The sequence below is a fragment of the Nothobranchius furzeri genome, chromosome 2 (assembly GCF_043380555.1).
Source record: "Nothobranchius furzeri strain GRZ-AD chromosome 2, NfurGRZ-RIMD1, whole genome shotgun sequence".
Lineage (NCBI taxonomy): Eukaryota > Metazoa > Chordata > Actinopteri > Cyprinodontiformes > Nothobranchiidae > Nothobranchius > Nothobranchius furzeri.
The window spans coordinates 28010248-28035167 of record NC_091742.1 but is presented as its reverse complement, the minus strand read 5'-3'; the positions used below and the strand labels follow the sequence as shown (position 1 = coordinate 28035167).

Here is a 24920-nt window from a genome sequence, read left to right as displayed (position 1 = left end):
AACGTTCATGGCTTTCTTCTCTGGGAAAAGAAGATTCCAGAGGCTGCTTCAACCATCCTTTTGCTCCTTGTTTCAGTGTTTGATCAACTTCGCCATGGCACTAGCTGAGATGAAACATCAAGGCCTGGAGACTCCATCGTCCTCCATGATCCTCGTGAATGTCTTCCAGCTGCTTTACGTGATAGACGGCCTCTGGAACGAGGTACCCCCATCATCAGAACAAGCCTCCGCCTCCTCAGTGGAGTCGGCCCGTTTGATCTGCTCTTCTCCACTGTGTGTGTCTCTCTCTCAGGAGGCCATCCTGACAACCATGGACCTAATGCATGATGGTTTTGGCTTCATGCTAGCCTTTGGTGACCTAGTGTGGGTTCCCTTCACCTACACGCTGCAAGCGTACTACCTGGTAGACCACCCCAACCCCCTGAGTCTCCCTGTCCTTTTCGCCATCGTTGTTCTGAAACGTGAGTACAGTCTGGACTTCGGCACACAGCTGCTCAGATCTGGATGATCCACAAAGCTCTGATGGTTTCTTGCCCCGGTCCTCTGTGTTCCAGTCGTTGGATTCTACATTTTCCGGAAGTCAAACTCTGAGAAGAATGCTTTCAGAAGAAACCCGTCGGACCCCAGGTTTTCCCGTAAGTACCTCTGAAGCCCCACGGCGGTCTGCTTGTGCTTCTGGGAGGAGAACGTCTTCAGGAACCGTGAGAGCATTTCTTTTTTTCATCTGCAGACATGAAAACCATCCCTACAGCTACAGGCAAGAGTCTGCTGGTCTCCGGCTGGTGGGGGGTGGTCCGCCACCCCAACTACCTGGGAGATCTCCTCATGGCCCTGGCCTGGTCCCTTCCATGTGGTAAGTTCACAGGGTCAGAGGTCAGGGGCTGGAGCGCCATGTTGTGTGAACGTAGAGGAACAACTGAGTCCATTGTAAAGTGTGTGTGTGTGTGTGTGTGTGTGTGCGCGCTCCTCAGTTCAGGGATCTCTGGTCCTGGGGGGCTCCTCTCTAGTTGTTGCTCTACTCAGACTAGACCTGCATGCACGTTCTGTTCTGACCTCTCTGCCACCCCCAGGCTTCAGACACCTCCTGCCGTGGTACTACATGATCTACTTCATCATCCTGCTGGTGCACCGTGACTCTCGGGACATGAGTGACTGCAGGAGGAAGTACGGCTCGGCGTGGGACGAATACTGCCGGACTGTACGCTACCGGATCATTCCTCGTGTCTACTGAGGATCCCGCTGCCCTGCAGCCTGTTCATCCCAGCGTTCCGACCGCCTGAGCTGATCGTGGTGGACTCAATTCAGCTTCTTACATAAATAGTTTCTAAAAGTCTTGAATCTGGACTAAAGAAGTGTTTTAGGATAAATGAGGAAAAGTTCAGTCTATTTTGGACAAATTTAGAAAAAAAACGTTCTGGATTTAGGTAGAAATGATTTTTAAAGACAAAACAAAGTTTACAAAGATGAAGGAAAAGCTCTTTTAGGATCGACTCTAGGGTGTACTGTATATTTCTGTAAATACACTTTGGTTTTTATACGAAAACGACACGCAGAACTTTTACCTTTGCTGTTGGTTTGTTTTCATGCGGCTGCAGTTTGAGCTCGGCTTTAATGAGTTGGTTCTGCTTCCTGCTCTGACTTGTGTGTGTGTGTGTGTGTGTGTGTGTGTGTGTGTGTGTGTGTGTGTGTGTGTGTGTGTGTGTGTGTGTGTGTGTGTGTGTGTGTGTGTGTGTGTGTGCAGTCACTTCTCAGGATCTAACTTGGAATGTTTATCTCTTTTTTATCAGGGTATCCGCAGGTCCTTAAAAAGTCTTAAATTAGCTTTTCCAAATTTAAGGCCTTAAAAATCCTTAAAAATTACAAATAATCCTTAAATACAGTTTCCAAAGGTCTTAAATTACCAAAGACCCAATTTTCATGAATTTTTAGTTAGTGTTCAGCATTTTTTTGTGTACGATGTTGCCGTAAGTGGAACCGTACACATGCAGTTGGTTGTTAGAGGGGGCTTTTTTAGATGAGCACATTAGCTGGTTAAGCTAGTGGGAGCTTGCGCCATGGGGAAGGGCAAGTTGAATGGTAACTGGATGGCTAATCCCACGTTCGCGACGTGGTTAGCACCGGTTCCAGGCAATAGCTGGAAATTATAGGTTAAATTTAATTTAAGAGAATAGCTTAAATTTGGTCAAAGTGGCCTTAAAAAGGTCTTAAAGTGTTAAATGTGGCTCCCTTAAACCTGCAGATACCCTGTTTATGTCTGATTCCGGAGTGTAAAACGAGGATTTGATCAGTGTTTTATTTCTGCATGTCTGACCAGGCGGTGGAACCCCCACCCTTTTAACCTGTTCTCACTTCTAATGGGAACCCACAGAGTTTAGTGGAGCGGGAATATTCAATTCCAGGCCGGGAGAGCCAGTATCCATGTTTTAGTTTTAACCTGCTCCAACACACCTGATTTCAATCAGCAGGTGATTAACAGGCTTCTGCGGAGCCTGATGAGCTGCTGAACAGGTGAAATGTCCAGAATTTGTCATTTTTCGTCTACAGACTGACCTACGCGTCACCGGTCGGCTGCAGACGTGAATCTGCCTCTGTGCGTCTGTTAATCTTCCAAGTTGCAGGAAAAGATTCGACACTGCGTGTTTACACTCAGATTGTCGAGACTTCAACATCATGTTCCCTTCTCAAGGTCCTTCTGTGGCTGAACCATTGAATCTAGTGTGTCGGAGCAGAGAAACCACTAAAACGTGCTGGATACCGGACTTGAGTAGCCCTGCTGTAGAGCATGTAGCACCACTTCAGTATTGTGAGGCTCTGGTTCAGGTGATGTGGAGGCGTCCCACAAGGCCACTGATGATGATGATGATGATGAGATGGAATAGCGAAGTTGATACTGTGACATTATGCAGATCTGTTTCCATTTCTAATTTGTGAAGGTTTTTGGATGCGTGTACAGTTCTCGCTCAGCAGAGATAAACTAGACTAGGTAGCTTGGTGTCAATGCTGTGTAAATACTGCTGTGATCTTGTAACTTTTCAATAAAACACTTAAGAGCTTTTGATTCCTAGTATGTATTAAATTAGACCAAAGTTCATTTTGACACAGCGTGTTTCCCACTGGTTGTGCAGGGATCGCCGCTTTTACATTTAGTCACATTTTTGTGGTCCCGACCGCCATTGCCTGGGTCTTGTGGATCGCTGTAGAGGTCTAATGCAGGGCTGCCTTAAACACGGGGGGAGGGGTTAATATTGAAGGTGTGAAGAGGGTCAAATGCATGTGTCACGCTCAGTGCGTGAGAGCTGGCAGCCCTGCTATTGCAGTTAAAACGTCTAAAGTAGGCTGATAGATAGAGCAGACTTAAATAATGTCAACGATTCACAAGTTTTGGTGATCTGAGTCGGTGGATCGGGCAAAGAAAGGACACGGGTAACGGTTGCACTCTTCAGTGTCATGTCGGGTGACCAGACGCTTTATGCAGGACAGCCCCACATGTTCATCACTTTTCACACATAATGAATTGAGACCTATGTCCTGCATTATTGGCAGTCCTGCATAAACTGTTGACAAAGCTGCCTGTTGCTGTCATACGAGGCAGGACTTTAACCAGGTTCGGAGCGAGCTAACGAACCACTAAAAGTCAAGTCAACTTTATTTATAAAGCACTTCACAACACCATCAAAGTGCTTAAAAAGCCAAATGAACAGAAGTTTCCTATAATGCTGACATAACTGACAACAGATGAGTCTTTACAAGTGATTTAAAACCTGACGGTGAGGAAACCATCCTAATCTGGATTGGGAGTGCGTTCCACAACCTTGGGGCTGCTACTGAGAAAGTTCTCTCACCCCTGAGCTTTCTCTTCGTTCTCAGCACCTCCCGGAGACAAGATTTTCATGACTGTCGGTCTGTCATTCATTTACTCTTTCATTTTTGAAGTGTTTATTTAGCCCTTTAGCTCAATTATCCCAGTTTTCTCTTCTCAAACTTTCATTTTAAATGGGTTGCAGGCTGAAAGTGTAAATAAATATAAATTATAATAACTTGCCAAAGCAATTAGGTTCATATTACTTCCAAATATTAAAGTCAAAGTAAATAAAATATATTCTGTATATCTTCATTTGTCTTTTTTTAAAATGTTTTCTCAGTCATTGAGGTTCTAGAGTTGTTTGTGTTTTGGACTGGGTGTTGTAACTTTAAATTTTGTTTGCTGCTTCTGTGTATTTAGTTATTGTTTTAGTTTTACTGTTTCTGTAAATTAAATCAAGTATTTGAGTTTTAATGCATAAGTTGATATGGTAAGTTATGAGGTATCTTAAAACTTATACTTATGCGTTGACATCAGTTTACAAACTACAGCTAGTTCATCAGAAGCAGATCTTGTTGACATTAGTAATAATAATAATAATACATTTTATTTACAATGCACTTTACATTACAGAAGTAATCTCAAAGTGCTACAGAGTATAGGGGACAGGTATAAGGTACACAGCTAGTTAAAAACAGTTAAAATTTCAGGATACTATCAAGCATGGAAAATAAAAACAGTCCCCAGAAATAGATAAAACCCATCTAAAATGTCATTACAGTGGATACAAACAATAAGTAAAAACAACAAAATAAAGTAAAACACTCAATAAGTCATTGTGCACTAGAAAGCCTGTTTAAACAAAAAGGTCTTGAGGCCTTTTTTGAAAAGCTCCACAGATTGTGTGGCCCTTAGAAATTCTGGGAGAGAATTCCAAAATTGAGGGGCCACTGCCTTGAATGACCTGTCTCCCATAGTGGAGAGTTTAGTCAGTGGTTGGTGCAGGCGGTGTGAAGAGGTGGTAGAGCGGAGGGTTCTTGTGGCAGTGTGTGGGATGAGAAGTTCACTCAGATAGGCAGGAGCAGTCCCATGGATGCACTGGTGAGTAAGAAGGCCAATTTTGTACTGAACTCGATATTGGATGGGCAGCCAATGAAGTGATCTCAGAACTGGAGTGATATGTTCGTATTTGCGCCTCCTCATCAGGACCCGGGCAGCTGAGTTCTGGATGTGCTGGAGTTTTTGTATGCTCTTGCCGGGGGCCCCAATGAGGAGGGCATTGCAATAGTCCAACCTGGAGGAGATAAATGCATGGACCAACTTCTCTGCATCTGGCAGGGAAAGAGAGGGACGGAGTTTAGCAATGTTTTTGAGGTGGAGAAAAGAGACCTTGCAGAGGTGACGGATGTGGGTGTCAAATGTAAGATTTGAATCTAGTCTGATACCAAGATTTGTTACAGTAGAGGAAAGGGGAATGTCATGACCGAAAATGGAAATACTGCTAAGGGAGAGAGACTGTGTTTGATGTGGAGTGCCGATAATGATAGCTTCAGTTTTATTACTGTTTAGTTGAAGAAAATTTGCGGCCATCCATGCCCTCATCTCCTCCAGGCAGACCTGAAGTACAGATGGAAGAGTTTTAGGTGTAGTGGAGTCCATTTTCATGTATAACTGAGTGTCGTCTGCATAACAGTGAAACGATATTTTGTATTTATGGAAAATTTGTCCAAGTGGAAGCATGTAGATGGAGAAAAGGGTTGGCCCAAGAACCGACCCCTGTGGTACTCCACAATTTACAGTGTGGGGGGATGACTGACTTTGTCCTAAAGCTACAAATTCCGTTCTGCCCGTAAGGTACTCCTGGAACCAATGTAGTGTGGTTTCCGAAAGGCCAACCACAGTCTGGAGTCGATTTAGTAAGATGGTATGTTCCACAGTGTCAAACGCCGCTGACAGATCCAGTAGGAGGAGAAGAGATGGTGAGCCCTGATCCGCAGTTAGAAGTAAATCATTCATAACACGGACCAGGGCAGTTTCTGTGCTGTGGGCTGAACGGAAACCGGACTGGAATTTTTCATACAGATTATGAGTAATGAGATGATTGTGGAGTTGGTGTGCTACAGTTTTTTCCAGTATTTTAGCTAAGAACGGTATGTTAGAAATGGGTCTGTAATTGGTCAAGATAGCAGCGTTTAGAGAGGGCTTTTTCAGACGGGGACGAATTATTGCAGTTTTGAGGGCTGAGGGAACCTGACCTGAGTGTAATGACTGGTTTATAATTGTAGTGATGAATGGACTGACGACTGTAATATTTGATTTTAAAAGTTGTGTCGGGAGAGGGTCAAGGGGGCAGGTTGAGGTATTCAAGCTTTTTATTGTTTGCTCCACTTCTGTCTGAGTGGCTGCTGAGAAATCAGAAAAGGTATTTATTGTATGTGGAAAGGTGGTGTCAAACGGATGCCGAACTGTACGACTGATGGAGGATCGGATTGATGCCACCTTGTTGGTAAAAAAGTCCATGAACCTATTGCATTTATCTATGCTAGTGTCAGTATGTGGATTTGTAGGAGGGTTTAGCAGTGAATTTATGGTGTAGAATAGCTGCTTTGAATTTCCAGCACTGTTTACGAATTTCTGTGAAAAATATTTTGATCTGGCAGCAGTGAGGGCTCTAGAGTATGTTCTTTGATGGTCCCGGTAGGCCAGTTTATGAACAAGCAACTCCTTGGAGGTAAACAGACGCTCCAGGGCATGGCCATTTGTTTTCATTTTGCGTAGTTCTATTGTATACCATGGGGCTGACCTGGAGAATGTAACTGACCTTGTTTTTATTGGTGCATGTGATTCAAGAATATTGTGGAGGTTTAGGTTGTAAGTAGTAAGTATGGGAAATACGGCTGGAAAGTGGGGTGAAATAAGGGGAGTTTCCTGCCAAAAAGATTTATTTCATAGCCATGTTTCTATTGTTTCTAAAAAATCAAACCGTATGAAAATCGGTTGAAAATTGAGAAAGTTGCGAGTTGTTTAAATAGTGCATGCACCACTAAACACCAGCGTTAGAGGGGGGCAGCTGTCCGAAGTAAGATGGCCGCCGCGTACGGACGTCAGGAAACAGCGCGGGTGAGGGATCTAGTTAATATCAGATATCTATGCTGCCGTCTTCAAACCTTCACGTACGTTGTTCTCTTTAGAACTGTGGCTGGTAATCTGTGGCGGGAATCCCTCTCCGGCGACCAGCATCCCGACATGCGTTGTGATATTTATATGTCGATGGTTGTGATCGATGACGCAATGCTCCCTGTCTCAATTAGGCAAATGCGCACTTTCTCCAAGTGCACTTTGCTGAAGACCGTAGAGCGAACATGATTGCAACCTGACCGAACAGGATTCGGACACACCCGTGAGTCTCCTGACTAGACTCATCAACCAATGCATTTCCGGTTTTATTTTGAAGGTTGCTGAGCGGAAGTTGAATTTTACAAATTTGAAAGTGGACTAACTTCCGTGTCCTAAGAGTGTTTACCAGGACCACCGCACAGAGCTGCGCACTGCGCGAAAGTTGAGTGTGAAGTTCCTTCAGTCAGGTCGGTGTTTACAGTTTGACTCGCTGAGTTTAACCTTTGTTTCAGTGCTTGGATATGACATGAGGACTCGTGTCGCTGGTCCTCGTGTCTTCTTCCGGTTTCCAGACCGCTGAGTGGGACAGTCACTCGACTAGCAGCTGCGGTGAGAACCCTGTAGTCAGGAGGAACCTTTCAGAACCAGAAGGTTTTATTATCACATGTGCGAGAATCACAGCATTAGGAAACTGACTTGGTGCAAGATGAACAAATGATGCGCTAAACATGAATTAGGAAATAAACACAATGAAATGTTAATAATACAGAGTTGGGACTGGTGTCAAGCCAGCCTCCAGTTAGTTTTCTGTTCCCCGTCTATTCAAGTTATTACGGGAATGGATGTGGGGGGGGGGGAAACCGGATTTCAAAATAAAATTCAACTTCGAGTGAATTATCAGATATTTTAAGAACATAATAACAAATAATTTAGGCTTGTTCACTATTAGCGCCCTGTCAATATCAAGGCCATCTTATTTTGGATTTCAAAGTAAAAGCCCTGTGAATTTTCATTTTTGAACTACTCTTTCAATGACTTCAGAATGCTCTTAAAAGCAAAAGTCATATTTCCAAGAGCAGTTGCATTTTGTATCAACACTATCCAACCACAGCAATTTGAAATTGCCCATATTTGACCGACTCTTTTAACGATTTCAAAAAGCTCTAAAATGGAAAATTGCTGTTTCCACAGGCTATTTCCACTTTAGATCAACAGTATACAACCCCACAGTGATACCATATGAATATCAAGTCATTCTGATGTTGCCTTCCAAAATAAAGGCCTTTCAAATTGTCCATAATTGACCTACCTTTAAGGATTTCTTTTTTTTTTTTAAATAAATAAATTAAATCAGACTGACTTGATATTGATATGGTGTCACTGTGGGGTTGTATACTGTTGATCTAAAGTGGAATTACCCTGTGGAAACAGCAACAATCCATTTTAGAGCTTTTTGAAATCGTTAAAGGTAGATCAATTATGGACAATTTTAAAAGGCCTTTATTTTGAAACGCAACATCAGAATGACTTGATATTGATACAGTATCACTGTGGGGTTGTATACTGTTGTTCTAAAGTGGAATTACCCTGTGGAAACAGCAATTTTCCATTTTAGAGCTTTTTGAAATCGTTAAAAGAGTCGGTCAAATATGGGAAATTTCAAATAGCTGTGGTTGGATAGTGTTGATACAAAATGCAACTACTCTATGGAAATATGACTTTTGCTTTTACGAGCATTCTGAAGTCATTGAAAGAGTAGTTAAAAAATGAAAATTCAAAGGGCTTTTACTTTGAAATTTAAAATAAGATGGCCTTGATATTGACAGGGCGCTAATAGTGAACACGCCTAAATTATTTGTTATTATGTTCTTAAAATATCTGATAATTCACTCGAAGTTGAATTTTATTTTGAAATCCGGTTTCCACATCCATTCCCGTAATACTTTGAATAGACGGGGAAGCGACAATAAACTGGAGGCTGGCTCGACTTCAAGTCTCCAACTGGAGGCTGGCTTGACACCAGTGAGTAGGGCTGGGTGATATGGACCAAAACTTACATTTTGATATCTTTTTGCTGAATTCCGATATACGATATATATCTTGATATTGTCCTCCTGTAAAATATTTACAAGTTAACTCACTTCAAGCTGTCTTGAGAAATTATAAACATATATCAGTAGATTAAATGCATAAAAATGTTTTGATTCTTGTCAAACTTTAACCTTAGTGCCTATTCTCTACCAGTCTGAGCTTTAGAAACGCTGGTACAGCTGTCTGCTAACACACACACACACACACACACACACACACACACACACACACACAGATGAGAGCTAGAGTGTATCAAATGTCCCCAATGTCTTTTTAATTATATATTTATAATTAATGTAAAAATATTTAAATTTCATCTAGAGGTGGCCGATATCGTATATTTCTTGCCCAGAGAAAATAAATCTATCATGTTAAACTAAATGTATGATGATGTCATTGCATCTACTGCAGGTCACATGGGTCATGCACCGTGGAGTTATTAGTTATCAGGGCAAACATGGCTGGAGTCTAACAGTATTGGCTCATATCAGCGATTATACTGCAATGACTGAGTCTCTGGTTGCTCTTTTATCAGTATTATTTTCGTGCTACTGGCGCTGTAACCCACGCCTTACAAACTCTTAACTTTTTCAACAGAATCGCTCGTAACGGAGTATTTACAAGTAGGGATGCACCGATCAGGTTTTTTGCTGCCGATCACCGATATCAAAGAATGCTGATCACCGATACCGATCACATGGATTGGCCAGAAATTTTCTACAACATTATAATGCTACAAGTGCTACAAACTACATAATCTGGGAATAAAGGAAATGCAACCTAATCTAAAATGGTCTGTATTAGGGTTGTCACGGTGCGAAAATTTAACCTCCCGGTTATTGTGACCAAAATTACCACGGTTTTCGGTATTATCACGGTATTTTTTTAAACGTGTTACATTTTCACACAATTAAATAAACCCTGTATGTCAGGAAAATATTGTCCTCAGTTTGTGTCTAAATTTAGCCTAAAATGTGTTATTTAGTAATTATGTTTATTTGTTTACAGTTTTCCCCTTCAGTCTTTAAAATACCAATATTTGCCCATAACTTCTTATTTTTTGTCTGTTTGATGTCCTCATTTTAAAAGTATTAGATCAGATGATACTCAGTACTCAAGTAGCCTTCTAATCAGATACTTTTTTACCCTTACTTGAGTAATAAACCCTATATCAGGAAAATATTGTCCTCGGTTTGTGTCCTTCCAGTGAGCTTTGCAGATGTGGGAAAATGTCATCAGGCAGTAATCATTGTTAAATTCATAATTATTCTCGGAGAGAGACCAACTCTTATCTGCCCCTGGGAGCCCCGTAATGCATAGCGTCATTTCAACATGGCGGTGTCCGCGACACGGTTTATATGCAGGTAGCGGCGCTGCGGCTGCTTTATATAGCGACTCGTTGCATTCTCCCTCAACCCAAATCCTCGGATCACGCATTTTAGCTAAAACGCTAACGTTAGCTTGCCTTGCGTTGACTGTAGAGTTGTGGGTGATGGTCACGCAGATGTGTCATGAGATTTGAAGCGTTGCTGCCTTTCACAGACACTTTTTCTGCACGTGCTGCAAACAGGATAGCCGTCTTCTATCAGCTGTCCCTCGGCATTCTTCAGATATCCAAAAGATGTCCGTACTTCCCACTTTGTCTTCTTTGAGGGATGATAAATGTCCTGAGCGCTGCCGTCTCCTCCTCCTGCCATTATTTCAGCTTTAGCTTCAAGAAAGTTTTGGTTGTAAACAACAAAGTGCGCATGTGCCGCCGGCAACTTCAGCAGATGATACGGTGGCTGGTAAGGGTCACCGCGCCTACACCGCAGCCACGGTAATCCACCGAGATGATATAGTTTTTAAAAAAACAAGACGGTTATTATTATTTTCAACTTTTTTTTTACCGGGGTTTACCGCTACACCGGTTACCGTGACAACCCTACCTGATCGGTCTGCTTTGATCTATTTTGAAAACTCCGATCAAAACCGATAGGGGCGCTATCGGCCGATTGGGATCAAATGCCGATCCATCGGTGCATCCCTATTTACAAGCATAGCAAACCAGAGCGTCTTTATCTCTCTACCTACAGGTGAGAGCTACAGATGCGTGTCTCAAATGTCCCACAGACACTTTCATGTCATCATATAATTATTTCTAGAGGCGGCTCATTTTCCATCATCCACAATACTAACGGTAATTATTTCTTGTCCAAAGAAAACATCTCTATCATATTTAGCTAAATTCATGATGCATCCTCATCTCATGCATTCTCTAGTCAGGATTACATAAAATCCAAGATGGCAGCCCTACTAGTCTTTTGTTCGTTTGTCAGTCCCTGACTGTTTTACGTTTTTGTATTTGTCTGATCTTATAGTTAATGTTTCCGTTACATTTTGTGAAAACTTTGAAGCAGATGATCAAAGTAATACTGTCATTATTTTTGGGACGTTTTTGACTAACGGAATTTGACTTCCTGGATTATTTCTCAACCTCAACTCTTGCTGGGAAGACACCGCGGCCTGCAGCCTGAGAGAGATCCTGTTTGACCACTTTCCTAAAGAACTAAGGCTGTGTGGAGTGGCTCATCCCAAACTTCTCGCAAACTTCGACCATCTTCACCCCAGGGTCTCCCCTACACAGGCTCAGGCGCGGCGCCTCGACTGAAATTCTAGCTGAAATCAAACACCCCCACACCGTGTTTTAACACACACACTTTTTTCTAATGAGGAGGTTAAGCAGCCACACGTTTCCCACAGTTTAGCTCAAAAATGTTACTATCAGTCCGGTCTCTCTGTGTTTGTCTGGCTGTGTTAAATGATAAATGACTCGCACCTGTATAGCACCTTTCAGAGTCAGGACTCCAAGGCGCTTTACGCTGCAGTGTATCATTCATCCATTCACACACACATTCATACACGGGTGGGGATGAGCTACGATGTAGCCACAGCTGCCCTGGGGCGCACTGACAGAGGCGAGGCTGCCGAGCACAGGCACCACCGGTCCCTCTGACCACCACCAGCAGGCAACGTGGGTTAAGTGTCTTGCCCAAGGACACAGCAGCAGAATTCTCTGTCCGGAGCCGGGATCGAACCTGCAACCCCTCCGGTTACTGGACAACCCGCTCAACCTGTTGAGCTACTGCTGCTTGCCCTCCCCCCATCCCTCTCTGTTGCTAATAGAAACCCACACCTATGTGCTCTGGTGTTACATCAGTATTCTGGTCGGTTCCACTGATGAAACGCGTTTCCCCACCGCTCCGCACCGCCCAAACTGTACAAACGCACGCTCATTACAAAAAAACCGAGTCTCGACCCCTCTCTCCATAGCAGCTTCAGACCCATCTCTAAACTTCCGTTCATCTCCAAGATCTTGGAAAAGGTTGTGGCTAAACAACTCACAGCTGCTCTTGATGAACATAACATCTATGATAGCTTCCAGTCAGGTTTTCGTAGAGCTCATTCTACTGAAACAGCTCTTCTTAGGGTCTCTAATGACCTTCTGACCCACAGTGATGCAGGGGACTGTTCTGTTCTGGTCCTGCTGGACCTGACTGCAGCCTTTGACACTGTTGACCATCACCTGCTACTGGAGAGGCTGAGAGACTGGGTAGGCCTACCAGGATCTGCTCTGGAGTGGTTCTCCTCTTATCTCTCTGAGCGCTCCTTTTCTGTGGCCGTCTCCAAGTTTAGGTCCTCCACCACCTCCCTTACCCATGGTGTCCCAATTCAATTCAGTTTATTTCTAAAGCGCCAAATCACGACAAGAGTCGTGTCAAGGACTTTCACATAGTAAACATTCCAGTTCAGGTCAGTTCATTAAGCCAATCAGTAAAAAGTTTCCAATATAAGGAACCAAACAGGTTGCATCGAGTCACTGACTAGTGTCAGTGTCTTTACAGCAATCTTCATACTAAGCAAGCATGCAGCGACAGTGGAGAGGAAAACTCCCTTTTAACAGGAAGAAACCTCCAGAGGATCCTGGCTCACTGAACCCTACTCCCTGGTTTAATGACAGCCTGAAGCACCAATGCAGAAAAGTTGAGCGTTTGTGGAAGAAAACCCATCTCCACGTCCATCTGCTGCACCTAAAGGATCTTCTGACATCCTTTAACTCTGCAGTCAGAGACGCTAGGGTTTCCTATTTCTCCAACCTGGTGTCCCAGAGCAAAGGGAACCCCAAGGTGCTGTTTAACACCATCAGCAGCATCGTCTCTCCTGCCTCTCCTACAGCCTCCATCCACTCTGTTGCAGATAATCAGCCTGGCCCGGTTGATTCCACACATCCTTGCTTAGGTATGCAAGGAATGCAGTCAGAGACATTTTCAGCTTGTAGGTAATCCGCATGATAATGAATTGAGCATGCCTTAAGCCCATGTGGGCTGATTCTACCCACCAATCAGAGGCTTGCTCTAATGGAAGGTGTGAATTTGCTCACTGGTAAGCCGGCTTATCAGTGAGCAGTGGGCGTGTTGGCCAGTGTTGCCAGATGTACGATAATTATCGTACATCTGGCAACACTGGTGTTGGCCCTGGTCGGCCGGAAGCAGACCCCCTCAGAAAGAGGGCTGAAAAACAGTCGTTGCACCCTGAAAAAAGGCAGGCCACCAAAATATGTAAGCAAGCTATGCTATCCGGGCCGGGCCGACCAGGTACAGATGGGAATGGCCCATAAGCTGCAGCTGTTACACACCTGCTTAGACTCTATCAAAACCTGGATGGTGGGAGCTTTCTTCAGCTGAATGAAGACAAGACTGAGATCCTCATCTGTGCTCCAGACAAGCTGGTTCCCAAAGTCAGAGACTCTCTTGGTCAGCTTGCTTCCCACACCAAACCTTCTGTCAGGAATCTTGGTGTGACCTTTGACCCAGCTCTCACCCTGGATTCTCATGTCAGTTCTCTTGTTCGCTCTTCCTTCTTCCATCTCAGGAACGTTGCTAAGCTGAGTCCCATTCTGTCCCGCTCTGAACTTGAGACAGTTCTCCACACCTTCATCTCCTCACGCTTAGACTACTGTAACTCTCTTTTCACGTGTCTGAGCAGAACCTCCCTGAACCGTCTACAGGTGGTTCAGAACGCCTGTGCTCGGCTTCTGACCAAGTCCTCCAAACACACCCACATCACCCCGCTTCTCCTCCAGCTTCACTGGCTGCCAGTCAACTTCAGGGTTCATTTCAAGATCCTGGTTCTGGTCTACAGGGCCTTACATGGACAAGCACCATCTTACATTGGTGATCTTCTTAGTCCCTACACCCCCAGCAGGTCCCTGAGGTCCAGTGATCAAAGCCTACTGGTTGTGCAGCACCAGGCTAAAGGTCAAAGGTGACAGATCATCTGCTGCTGTGGCCCCCAGACTCTGGACCTCTCTCCCCCTGAGCCAAGACATCAAGGCGAGGTTCCTTGACATTAAGAAACACCCCTGGCCTCAGCTCCCGTTACAAATTTAGCAAAGGATGTTTAAAAACCAAATTATTGTTTTGAGATATGTTGTTGATTGGTTGAGAGTCTGGTAGTAAGCTACCCAATAGGCTGTAATGAAAAACAAAGGAGTACCACATCGATATATATCATTATGGAATGATTGCCCAGCCTTAGATGAGGTAAAATATTACGTTTTAAAATAATCAGCGACCTGTTTCTGTTGCAGCATGAGTTTACGAGAAATCACAGAGAACATGAAGCTGGCCCGTGAATATGCTTTACTGGGAAACTACAGCTCAGCCAGTGTTCTGTACCATGGTCTGCTGGAACAGATCAGGAGGCATATGTATTCGGTGCGCGATGGCGCCGTCCAGCAGCGGTGGCAGCAGGTAACCAGCAAACCTCAGATATTTTTACAGAGTCGTGCTTTTTCCTGATTTTTTTCTGTTTGTTTTCAGTTATGGCAAGAAATCAATGAAGAGACTCGACAAGTTCAGGATATAATGTCGACTCTGGAGAAGTTTCAGCAAGTTGTGACTCCTGTTAAACCCAGCAACCATGTGGACTTTGAGATTAGACCAGCACAGGTGGAACCCAGGTACCACATTTGGTTCATCATTCAGTTATGTGATTTAAAACCAGTCCTGGACTAGAAAGATCAGGGTCAGACTGGCAGGACTGATGGACCCTCCAGGTCCAGGTCTGAAGGTTCAACACCACAAAGCTCGTTCACTTCTGCTCTGACCCGGCTTTGTTACCATAATGCATTCTGGACACCAAACCTGGTCAGTTTCCTGCTCTAAGATCAGTTATGACGTCTAAGTATTTCTGGGTCAGAATAGATTTTTTTCTTCTTATAGTTGGATTTGTTCTGTTCTCTTGGTCCAGACTTGATTTTCCAGCTTTCTGTTGATGGTCAACTGATGAAAACTCATCCTTTTTAAAATGAGCAGATCCAGAATCTGAACCCCTATAAGAAATTTGGGAAAATTGCCCTTGCTGTCAGGTGTGTCTGCAGGTGTGAGGGCCAGAAGCTCAGCTGCCTTGTCTGACTTCTCTTCATCTCCTCAGGCGTTCTGCTAACCCTTATAAGGACCTCAAGCCTCCCAGCAATCGCTTGAGTGCAGCGGTTAAGGCCCAGCAGAAACCCTCACCTCGAGGAACAAATGACGATAGAAACAAAGTCTCTAAGAGCAAAGACAAGAAGGAACCGAAGGAGTTTAAGGAGGCTTCTGCCAAAGCAAAGGATGAGAAGGTCAGAAGGCTTTGCTGCTTAGCCTCTTTTTTTGTTTTCCTCTACGAACTGCAGGCAAGTGAAGAATGTTTTTGTTTTCTCCAGGAAAAGGAAGTCAGAAGGTTTGATGGGACGGGATATGACAAAGACCTTGTGGAAGCTCTGGAGAGAGATATTATTTCTCAGAATCTGAGCATCAAATGGTAAGTTACGTTCGGGCAGTGGCTACTTCTCTGAGCATGCTAAAGAAGTCCACTGTTCGAGTTCGATCTGAGTTCAGGGTTGGTGTCATTTTCTGAAAGCTCTGCAGGTGAGGACTAGAGCTTCGGCTGTCGTAAATGTTGTATTCTGTCCTAGAGGGCATCTGGCATCTGCTGTCGTAGGGGGCGCCAGCTGCTCTAGAGGGCATCTGCTGTCGTAGGGGGCGCCAGCTGCTCTAGAGGGCATCTGCTGTCGTAGGGGGCGCCAGCTGCTCTAGAGGGCATCTGCCGTCGTAGGGGGCGCCAGCTGCTCTAGAGGGCATCTGCCGTCGTAGGGGGCGCCAGCTGCTCTAGAGGGCATCTGCTGTCGTAGGGGGCGCCAGCTGCTCTAGAGGGCATCTGCTGTCGTAGGGGGCGCCAGCTGCTCTAGAGGGCATCTGCCGTCGTAGGGGGCGCCAGCTGCTCTAGAGGGCATCTGCCGTCGTAGGGGGCGCTAGCTGCTCTAGACGGCATCTGCTGTCGTAGGGGGCGCTAGCTGCTCTAGAGGGCATCTGCTGTCGTAGGGGGCGCTAGCTGCTCTAGAGGGCATCTGCTGTCGTAGGGGGCGCCAGCTGCTCTAGAGGGCATCTGCTGTCGTAGGGAGCGCCAGCTGCTCTAGAGGGCATCTTCCGTTGTAGGGGGCGCTAGCTGCTCTAGAGGGCATCTGCCGTCGTAGGGAGCGCCAGCTGCTCTAGAGGGCATCTGCCGTCGTAGGGGGCGCTAGCTGCTCTAGAGGGCATCTGCTGTCCAAAGGGGCGCCAGCTGCTCTAGACGGCATCTGCTGTCGTAGGGGGCGCTAGCTGCTCTAGAGGGCATCTGGCATCTGCTGTCGTAGGGGGCGCCTGCTGCTCTAGAGGACATCTGCTGTCGTAGGGGGGCGCCAGCTGCTCTAGAGGGCATCTGTGGTCGAAGAGTGCACCAGCTGCTCTAGAGGGCATCTGCTGTCGTAGAGGGCGCCAGCTGCTCTAGAGGGCATCTGCGGTCGTAGGGGGCGCCAGCTGCTCTAGAGGGCATCTGCGGTCGTAGGGGGCGCCAGCTGCTCTAGAGGGCATCTGCGGTCGTAGGGGGCGCCAGCTGCTCTAGAGGGCATCTGCTGTCGTAGGGGGCGCCAGCTGCTCTAGAGGGCATCTGCTGTCGTAGAGGGCTCCAGCTGCTCTAGAGGGTATCTGCGGTCATAGGGGGCGCCAGCTGCTCTAGAGAGCATCTGCGGTCGTAGGGGGCGCCAGCTGCTCTAGAGGGCATCTGCTGTCGTAGAGGGCGCCAGCTGCTCTAGAGGGCATCTGCTGTTGTAGAGGGCGCCAGCTGCTCTAGAGGGTATCTGCGGTCATAGGGGGTGCCAGCTGCTCTAGAGGGCATCTGGCATCTGCTGTCATAGAGGGCGCCAGCTGCTCTAGAGGGTATCTGCGGTCATAGGGGGTGCCAGCTGCTCTAGAGGGCATCTGCTGTCGTAGAGGGCTCCAGCTGCTCTAGAGGGCAACTGCTGTCGTAGAGGGCGCCTGCTACTCTAGAGGGCAACTGCTGTCATAGGCGGCACCAGCTGCTCTAGAGGGCAACTGCTGTCGTAGGAGGCGCCAGCTGCTGGTTCACGTTGACTATGGTTACTCCTCGTGTCATAGCTGTCAGATCTAAGTGATTTCCACTCTTTTTAGGGATGACATTGCAGACTTGGAAGATGCTAAAAAGCTCCTGAAGGAAGCTGTCGTGCTGCCCATGTGGATGCCAGCTTTCTTCAAAGGCATCCGGAGACCTTGGAAGGTGCTGCCTTTCGCTGCAGAAGTGTTTTATCAGATCTGAGTTTACATGGGTGTTCTTCTCTTCCTCAGGGGGTGCTGATGGTGGGACCTCCAGGGACCGGAAAAACCCTTTTGGCAAAAGCAGTTGCTACTGAATGCAGAACCACGTTTTTCAATGTCTCGTCCTCCACTCTTACCTCCAAGTACCGAGGAGAATCGGAAAAACTTGTACGTCTCCTGTTTGAGATGGTGAGCTGGACTACTTTGTGTGTGTGTGTGTGTGTGTGTGTGTGTGTTTGTGTGTGTGTTTGTGTGTGTGTGTGTGTGTGTGTGTGTGTGTGTGTGTGTGTGTGTGTGTGTGTGTGTGTGTGTGTGTGTGTGTGTGTGTGTGTGTGTGTGTGTGTGTGTGTGTGTGTTTGTGTGTGTGTGTGTGTGTGTGTGTGTGTGTGTTTGTGTGTGTGTTTGTGTGTGTGTGTGTGTGTGTGTGTGTGTGAGGGAGGGAGAGGGCGACCGACCCACCCACCCACGTCTTGCCCATGTATGTCTGATCTCTGAATTGTGTGTACTGAAACTCTAATTTCCCTCTGGGATTAATAAAGTATCTTTGAATTGAATTGAGTTATTAGACAGAGATGGACGTAGACGGTTAATATTTCGCAAGTGGTAGTAAGCTGATGGAGTGACAGAACTGATATGGGAAAGGTAGGTCAGGGTGCTGTCTGGAATAATACAAAGGCTCTTACCCTGATCTAGATGTGACAGTAGTGTTTCTGTTGCCACTGAGAGCTATGTGGCCTCCCCGCTTCAGTTTTGTCAGAGTTCAGCTTCAGGAAGTTGGAAGAAAGCCAGGTCCTAATGTCTGCAAGGCATTTGGTGAGTGACGATGGTGGAAGCATTGTGGATGATGCAGTTGAACTATAAACTCCTACAAACTCAGCACGGATTTTAACACTAACTCACCTATCGGACCAGGGCCTTACCATCCATCACTTAGAGAGATCTGTGGTGGATATAAAAAATGATCCTATCTGAAGGTGGAGGCAAAAAAAAAGATGTTTAGGCACCGCCAGACCGTGTGGCACCTCTGATCTCCCACCGCTCGCCGTTAGGATCTCAGCAGTACTCAGACCGGCAAGCGTGCGTGGAGTAGGGGGGGTCTTGTTCTGTGTGAACACGAAGCGGTACAAGTGATAATGCTGCTGGAATTCATAATGGTATCCTCCTCAGCAGCAGCGCTGCAGGTGCTCTCCATGTCCAACATGTGCGTAAGCCAGGTCCTTAGTCAACTTAAAGTTGCGCACATTTTTCCGCTAAGTTTTCTTTCATGAATCCCAAAGTTTGCGTGGAAAACTTTTTGTGCGTTTTGTGCGTAAGCAAGCTTGATAAATGAGGGCCCTGGTTTTTAAGTGTCTTAATGGGCTTGGACCTTCTTATCTTGCAGAACTGCTTTTACTGTATGAATCCTCTCGGCCTCTTTGCTCCTCTGGCAGTCGCCTCCTTGTTAACCCAAAGGTTAGGACACATACCCACAACGAGGCGTCTTTTGAGTTTTATGGCCCTCGTCTCTGGAACAGGCTGAAGACCCACCTTTGGGTCGGGTCGCGGGGGCAGCAGCCTAAGCAGGGAGGCCCAGACTTCCCTCTCCCCAGCCATTTGGACCAGCTCTTCCGGGGGAATCCTAAGGCTGGGGAGAGGGAAGTCTGGGCCTCTCGTCTTAGGCTGCTGCCCCCGCGACCCGACTCCGGATAAGCAGATGAAAATGGATGGATGGACTTTTTCAACCAAGTATCGCAGCGTCTCCTCTTGTTCAGGAGTTGTGGACTGCGTCATCCCCTTGGTGAAGCAGGAATAAGAGCTCGGATCAAATGAGGCTTGGATGGCCGAGTCGGCACACTGACCCACAGTCACAGGGTCTACAGGACTCACAACGTTACACAACTGTTGAGGGTCTGCCTTCATGAGAAAATTACTATGCAGTAATTTCTCCAAAAGTCTGTGCCAAAACCGCCCTGAAGCGTACATAAAAAGGCATATTAAAATCAGTGCCAGCAACAACTTCATTTCCCATGATTCCCTGAGCCGGAAGCAACTTGATGACGTCACCAAAGCGACGCCGAACCCCGGAACCTCCACACGTCCCGCCCGCTGGTTGGAGAATCTAAAGCCCAGCATAGAACGAAACTTAACCCTCTTTTGTCCCAGTCTCAGCCGATGTGAAGAGACTTCTGCTACGGCTCCGGACGCACGTCAAGAGGCCGAGCTGCTGAAAAGCAGCGGAAAACCATCAAATCTGCTCAGCGCGAACGACGAGGGACGCCTTGGTTTGCTCAGAGAAGAGTTTTTTTTCCCTTTTTCTCCTCTATCTCCTTTTTCTCCCGTTACTCTTAATAGTCCGAACAAGCGATCAAACTGCGCGATTGCTTCAAATTAACAGACGGCTCTTTCTCTCCTCCGTACCAAAACATGCCATCGGATCATCTTAAGAGTAAGCCGTTTTGTTTTTGTCATTGTTTAATATCTTAAGTTATATGCTGTGGCCAGGCTGACAAACTATTAGATGTTTCATTTGTGATTGATCTTTGGTTTTTCCTTGAGCTTTGTGAAGCGGGTTTAAGGTTTTGAAGTGTTTTGGTTAAGTTTTACTGTGATTGAACGTGCTTTGGAAGTTAAAGTGAAAGTTGCTCACGTACACACACACACACACACACACACATTCTGGTTTTCAGTGTTTGGGAGGACACACGCGTCCCACATACATTTTGGGTCCTTGCTCCCTCAAACAAAGGGAACAGTCATTTTGGGTTTTCAACTACCTCCATTTTGATACACCACCTCAGATTATTTCACATTATAATCTCATTGTTTAATCACTTGTTATTGGTTTGATAAAATAAGTTGGTTGATGTTGATTGGCTAAACGCTTTGGGAGGAGCTGAAGTGGGTATATTAGTTAATAAATGTTATTGCCAATTAAGCATTTGTCAAGTGAATTTGTTTGTGTTGATATAAATACAACTGCAGCTCGTTAAGGATTTTACGGACTTTAGATTGATTGATTAGAGGTTGTGGATTCATTTTCCCCTGTAAAAATGGGTGGTGCCCCGAGGATATCTGGATATCCTAATTACGTAATCAATCGGTAAATATTTCCATATTTACGAATTTATTGATGAATCCAAAAAAGTATGTAAAGCTTACAAATTATTCGTTGACTAATAATCACAACACAACCATTCATCCATCCAGTCTGAACGCACGTTAAGCTGTCCGCTTCAGAATTCAGCATGTTTCTAAATTCACACTTCAGTGTGAAAATTTAAGCATTAAACTTTTCTAACTCAAAAACCAGCTGTTTAAACATTTCAGCAGTCCAGTTTTTAAACTACATTCACCTACTTGGACACTTTATGTTATCCGTTCCTGAATTCAGCATGTGCTGCTAATTTCACAGTTCAGCTTAATGTAGAAATGTAGCTGTTAAGCTAGTCCTTCTCGTATAACAAACGGTTAGACTACCTTACCCTCTGCACTGGCGTCGGATGGGTTAAGATTAATTTGATAACTAATTAAATCTAAATAAAACTCAACCAGATTATTTTATAAATATCACTTCTTTTCTGAGTCACTTAATTAGGATCTTAATAACATCTACGATCATATTTCATCAGTTTATTCATTGTCCCCATTGAGGTTACTTTAAATCATAATGTTTAATAAATCATCAGTAGTAGAAATATAGTAATAAACTGATTTTTATAAACTATATTTTTGTCTCTGTGTTAAATTATTATAAGGTGTTTCCCTGATTAACCAATGTACCTAGTTTCATCATCATTCAATGATATTGATAATCCATATATTTATGAAATATTACATTTTATTGACAATTTATTAATAATCACTTCCAAAGCGTTGCAGCTTGACACAAAACTGGTCTGCTGAACGGTGGACCGACCTGCCGGGCTAAATCTACTGCTACGGTTGGTCTAAATTTGTAGACCAGAACCAAATACGACGGGTTATGGTCTGGATGGGAACTGTGTGACAGGATTAGTGAGCTGTTCCTCCGTGTCCTAACCAATCAGAAATAGAAAGCATTTCCTCCTTCAGTTTTCATGGGTTTTCCTATCGTGTGTTTTTAACAGGCCAGGTTTTATGCCCCCACCACGATCTTTATAGATGAGATTGACTCCATGTGCAGTCGCAGAGGAACGTCAGAGGAACACGAGGCCAGCAGGAGGGTGAAAGCTGAGCTTCTGGTGCAGATGGATGGTATCTGGCTTTTATTGTTCCACTTGTTGCTGGTAGCTGAAACGACCAGTGTTTGAAATCAACAGTAATGTTTAAATGCTCGCTGTGGCTTTGATGCAGGTGTTGATGGAGCTTCAGAGAACGACGACCCATCCAAGATGGTGATGGTGTTGGCTGCCACCAACTTCCCCTGGGACATCGATGAGGCTCTGAGGAGACGGCTGGAGAAGAGGATCTACATCCCTCTGCCCTCAAGTAAAAGTCTGCTCAGTAGGAGCTACCTTAAGTGTGTAGAACAGAAACGGGCAGGGTGGAGGGGTGGAGTCAGAACACACCTGAAGCCGTAGGCGTGGATGTGGTCATCAGACCCGGTGAGGGCTGTTGGAACAATGCACACACTCAAAAAAAGACACTTTCGTACATGCATACACACTTTTGGACACACTCAGTCAGATGTGGGAGAAGTGAGTCAGATCGAGTCCTACATGTCTGAATGACGCCCACCCCACCTCTGGACCCTAATACCTTGTGGTTCAGGTATCACCTGACCTTTGGTGTTGGTTGTCTGACTGCAGCGTAGCCTTGGATTTTCCTGTAGCTACTACCTGCTGCAGAGTGGTTTTCTGTCTGCTTCACTTCCAGTTTCCTGTTTGTAGTTAAGGGGCGGGTGGAGCTGCTCCGGATCAACCTGAAAGAGCTGGAGCTGGCCAGTGACGTGGACTTGGACAAGATCGCAGAGCAGCTGGAGGGTTATTCTGGAGCCGACATCACCAATGTGTGCAGGTAAGCTGAGGTTGTAAACGCTTTCTGGGAAACCAGTCCGACTTTCTGAAGAAGAATAAATTATATTTTATATTGTGTCTCAAGGTAAAGCTCACAAGGCACTTCACAGAACCGCACAAGTAAAACAATAAAATCATTTTGTTTTAGGAATTGGGGAAAAAATGAAAAATTGAGAGTAAAAGTGAAAAAGAAAAAGGTTTTCACAGGATTCCATGTGAGTCTTCAGCTGCTTTTTAAAGGAGACCACTGAGTCCACTGATCTCAGGCTCAGGGGGAGAGAGTTCCAGAGTCTGGGGGCCACAGCAGCAGATGATCTGTCACCTTTGACCTTTAGCCTGGTGCTGCACAACCAGTAGGCTTTGGTCACTGGACCTCAGGGACCTGCTGGGGGTGTAGCAGGGTATCCGCGGGTCCATAAAAAGTCTTAAATTTGCTTTTCCAAATTTAAGGCCTTAAAAATCCATAAAAATTACAAATAATCCTTAAATACAGTTTCCATATGTCCTAAATTTCCAAAGACCCAACAAACAAGATTATTTTATTTCAATTTTCATGAATTTCTAGTTAGTGTTCAGCATTTTTTGTGTACGATGTTGGCGTAAGCGGAGCCGTACACATTCAGCTGGTTGTGAAAGGGGGCTTTTTTTAGATGAGCACGTTAGCTGGTTAAGCTAGTGGGAGCTTGCGCCATGTGGAAGTGAAAGTTTAATGGTAACTGGATGGCTAATCCCACGTTCACGACGTGGTTAGCACCGGTTCCAGGCAATAGCTGGAAATTATAGCTTAAATTTAATTTTAAAAAATAGCTTAAATTTGGTCAAAGTGGCCTTAAAAAAGGTCTTAAAAAGTCTTAAATTTGGCTCCCTTAAACCTGCAGAAACCCTGTGTAGGGACTGAGAAGATCACCAGTGTATGATGGTGCTCTGAGGAAACTGATGAGGTGTGTTAGTGTGAGTGTGTATCCCCAATCCTGGAAGAATAAATTTGACCCAACAGATCCTGGGTCAGTCAGAAGCACCCAGATTAATCAGCTTGATGATCGAACCTGAAACTATCTCTGTGGTGATCCTCAGGAGGATTTGAGAAGTTTCTGATTTGCTCTGGGACGTTTCAGGGATGCCTCTCTGATGGCAATGAGACGACGGATCGAGGGTCTGAGTCCAGAGGAGATCCGAAACATCTCCCGGGATGAGATGCACATGCCGACCACCATGGAAGACTTTGAGTCTGCCCTGAAGAAGGTGTCCAAGTCCGTCTCTGCAGCTGACCTGGAGAAGTATGAGAAGTGGATTGAAGAGTTTGGATCCTGCTGAATGCTCGAGGTTTCCCATAAGCATAAAGCTAGTGTGTGTCAGACCCCTCCTAATCCATCTGGACGGTAGCTCTGGACGGTACCTGTTCTAGAGAAGACGGTTTCTGATGCTTTTGCAGTGTAAATGGGTGGAATGACCTAACCATTAACCAATATGAAACATCTCAAACATGATTAATAACTGATCTGAAGGAGTGAGATGCTGACGTCATTCAGTTTTTATTGGTTTTATTTAGAACCACAGTTGTCTCCATGTAAGTTCTTATAAACTGGTTTTCTACAGGCTCTTGTGTTGATTTCTGCGTTCCTCCCTAGCTTTATGAGTAAAGCTGATTATGTGTACTATGTGCTATGTGTACTATGTGTGCCAGTACTGGGAAGGTTTTTGGCCGATTCGGCACAGTAAAGCCTGATGAGTCTGTCTGCGTCGGCGCAGAGACACGCAACGCCGCTTGGTTTATGCTTGACGCATTTACTTTCCGCTTGGTGATGCGGCTCGCGGATGGAACGCGCTTCACAACTCGCAGCGTTTATGGTTCATGCGGCTCGTCTCTGCGGTGAGTCAATATTCTCCCAAACTGTAGGGGGCAGCATGGAGCTCTACGGCATGCATCTTTTTAACAGCGTGCTCGTCTTTTCCGACAGTGCGAGCTATTTCTCTCCGAGAATTATTAACAACATGTTGATCACGGTGATCTCTGAGAGCTGAATCATACAAATGTCTGTATTTACGAGCCTCTGCCATACTAGTTCTTGCCAGTCCGCCATGTTTTTCCGCGTCCGACCGTCCGTGTGGTGCTCGCTGCAGAACCACAAAGGCGGAGCTGCACCAGAGTCAGCCTCGCCCATTCACGCAAACTCAGCCTAGCCCACTGACTTCCGTTTTTGTTTTTCAACTTTATCGCAAACTAACCTGACCCACATGAGTTACGGCTGTTACTAGTTTAGTCGTTAA

General features: G+C 45.4%; 2 protein-coding genes across 4 annotated transcripts in view; both read left to right on the top strand.

Moving 5' to 3' along the window:
- lbr (lamin B receptor) overlaps positions 1-3058 on the top strand; it is a 23084-nt gene extending 20026 nt beyond the window's left edge. The window contains exons 10-14 of the mRNA XM_015975509.3: positions 77-202; positions 293-461; positions 555-635; positions 731-853; positions 1071-3058. Of these exons, the coding sequence (XP_015830995.3) occupies positions 77-202; positions 293-461; positions 555-635; positions 731-853; positions 1071-1231 (660 nt within the window). The 3' untranslated portion in view covers positions 1232-3058. The remainder of the gene's footprint in view (positions 1-76; positions 203-292; positions 462-554; positions 636-730; positions 854-1070) is intronic.
- Positions 3059-6903: 3845 nt separating this feature from the next.
- katna1 (katanin p60 (ATPase containing) subunit A 1) lies at positions 6904-24250 on the top strand. Of its 3 annotated transcripts, none has more exons than XM_054734079.2 (11): positions 6904-6922; positions 14640-14802; positions 14872-15011; positions 15485-15668; positions 15753-15850; positions 17536-17641; positions 17710-17868; positions 21765-21891; positions 21991-22125; positions 22527-22653; positions 23768-24250. In XM_054734079.2, exons 2-11 carry the CDS (start codon positions 14641-14643, stop codon positions 23964-23966), a joined length of 1437 nt encoding a protein of 478 aa, XP_054590054.1. In that variant the 5' UTR covers positions 6904-6922; position 14640; the 3' UTR covers positions 23967-24250. The 3 variants fall into 3 exon arrangements, with proteins under 3 accessions (XP_054590054.1, XP_054590052.1, XP_054590053.1); XM_054734077.2 differs by lacking the exon at positions 6904-6922 and adding an exon at positions 7035-7528; XM_054734078.2 differs by lacking the exon at positions 6904-6922 and adding an exon at positions 7036-7386.
- The last annotated feature ends 670 nt before the right edge of the window (positions 24251-24920 follow it).

Coding starts and splice junctions, on each gene's coding strand:
- katna1 (XM_054734079.2), top strand. CDS start 14,641: ATGAGTTTACGAGAAATCACAGAGAACATGAAGCTGGCCCGTGAATAT. Junction 15,851..17,535: donor CAGAATCTGAGCATCAAATG/GTAAGTTACGTT, acceptor CACTCTTTTTAG/GGATGACATTGCAGACTTGG. Junction 17,869..21,764: donor TACGTCTCCTGTTTGAGATG/GTGAGCTGGACT, acceptor TGTTTTTAACAG/GCCAGGTTTTATGCCCCCAC.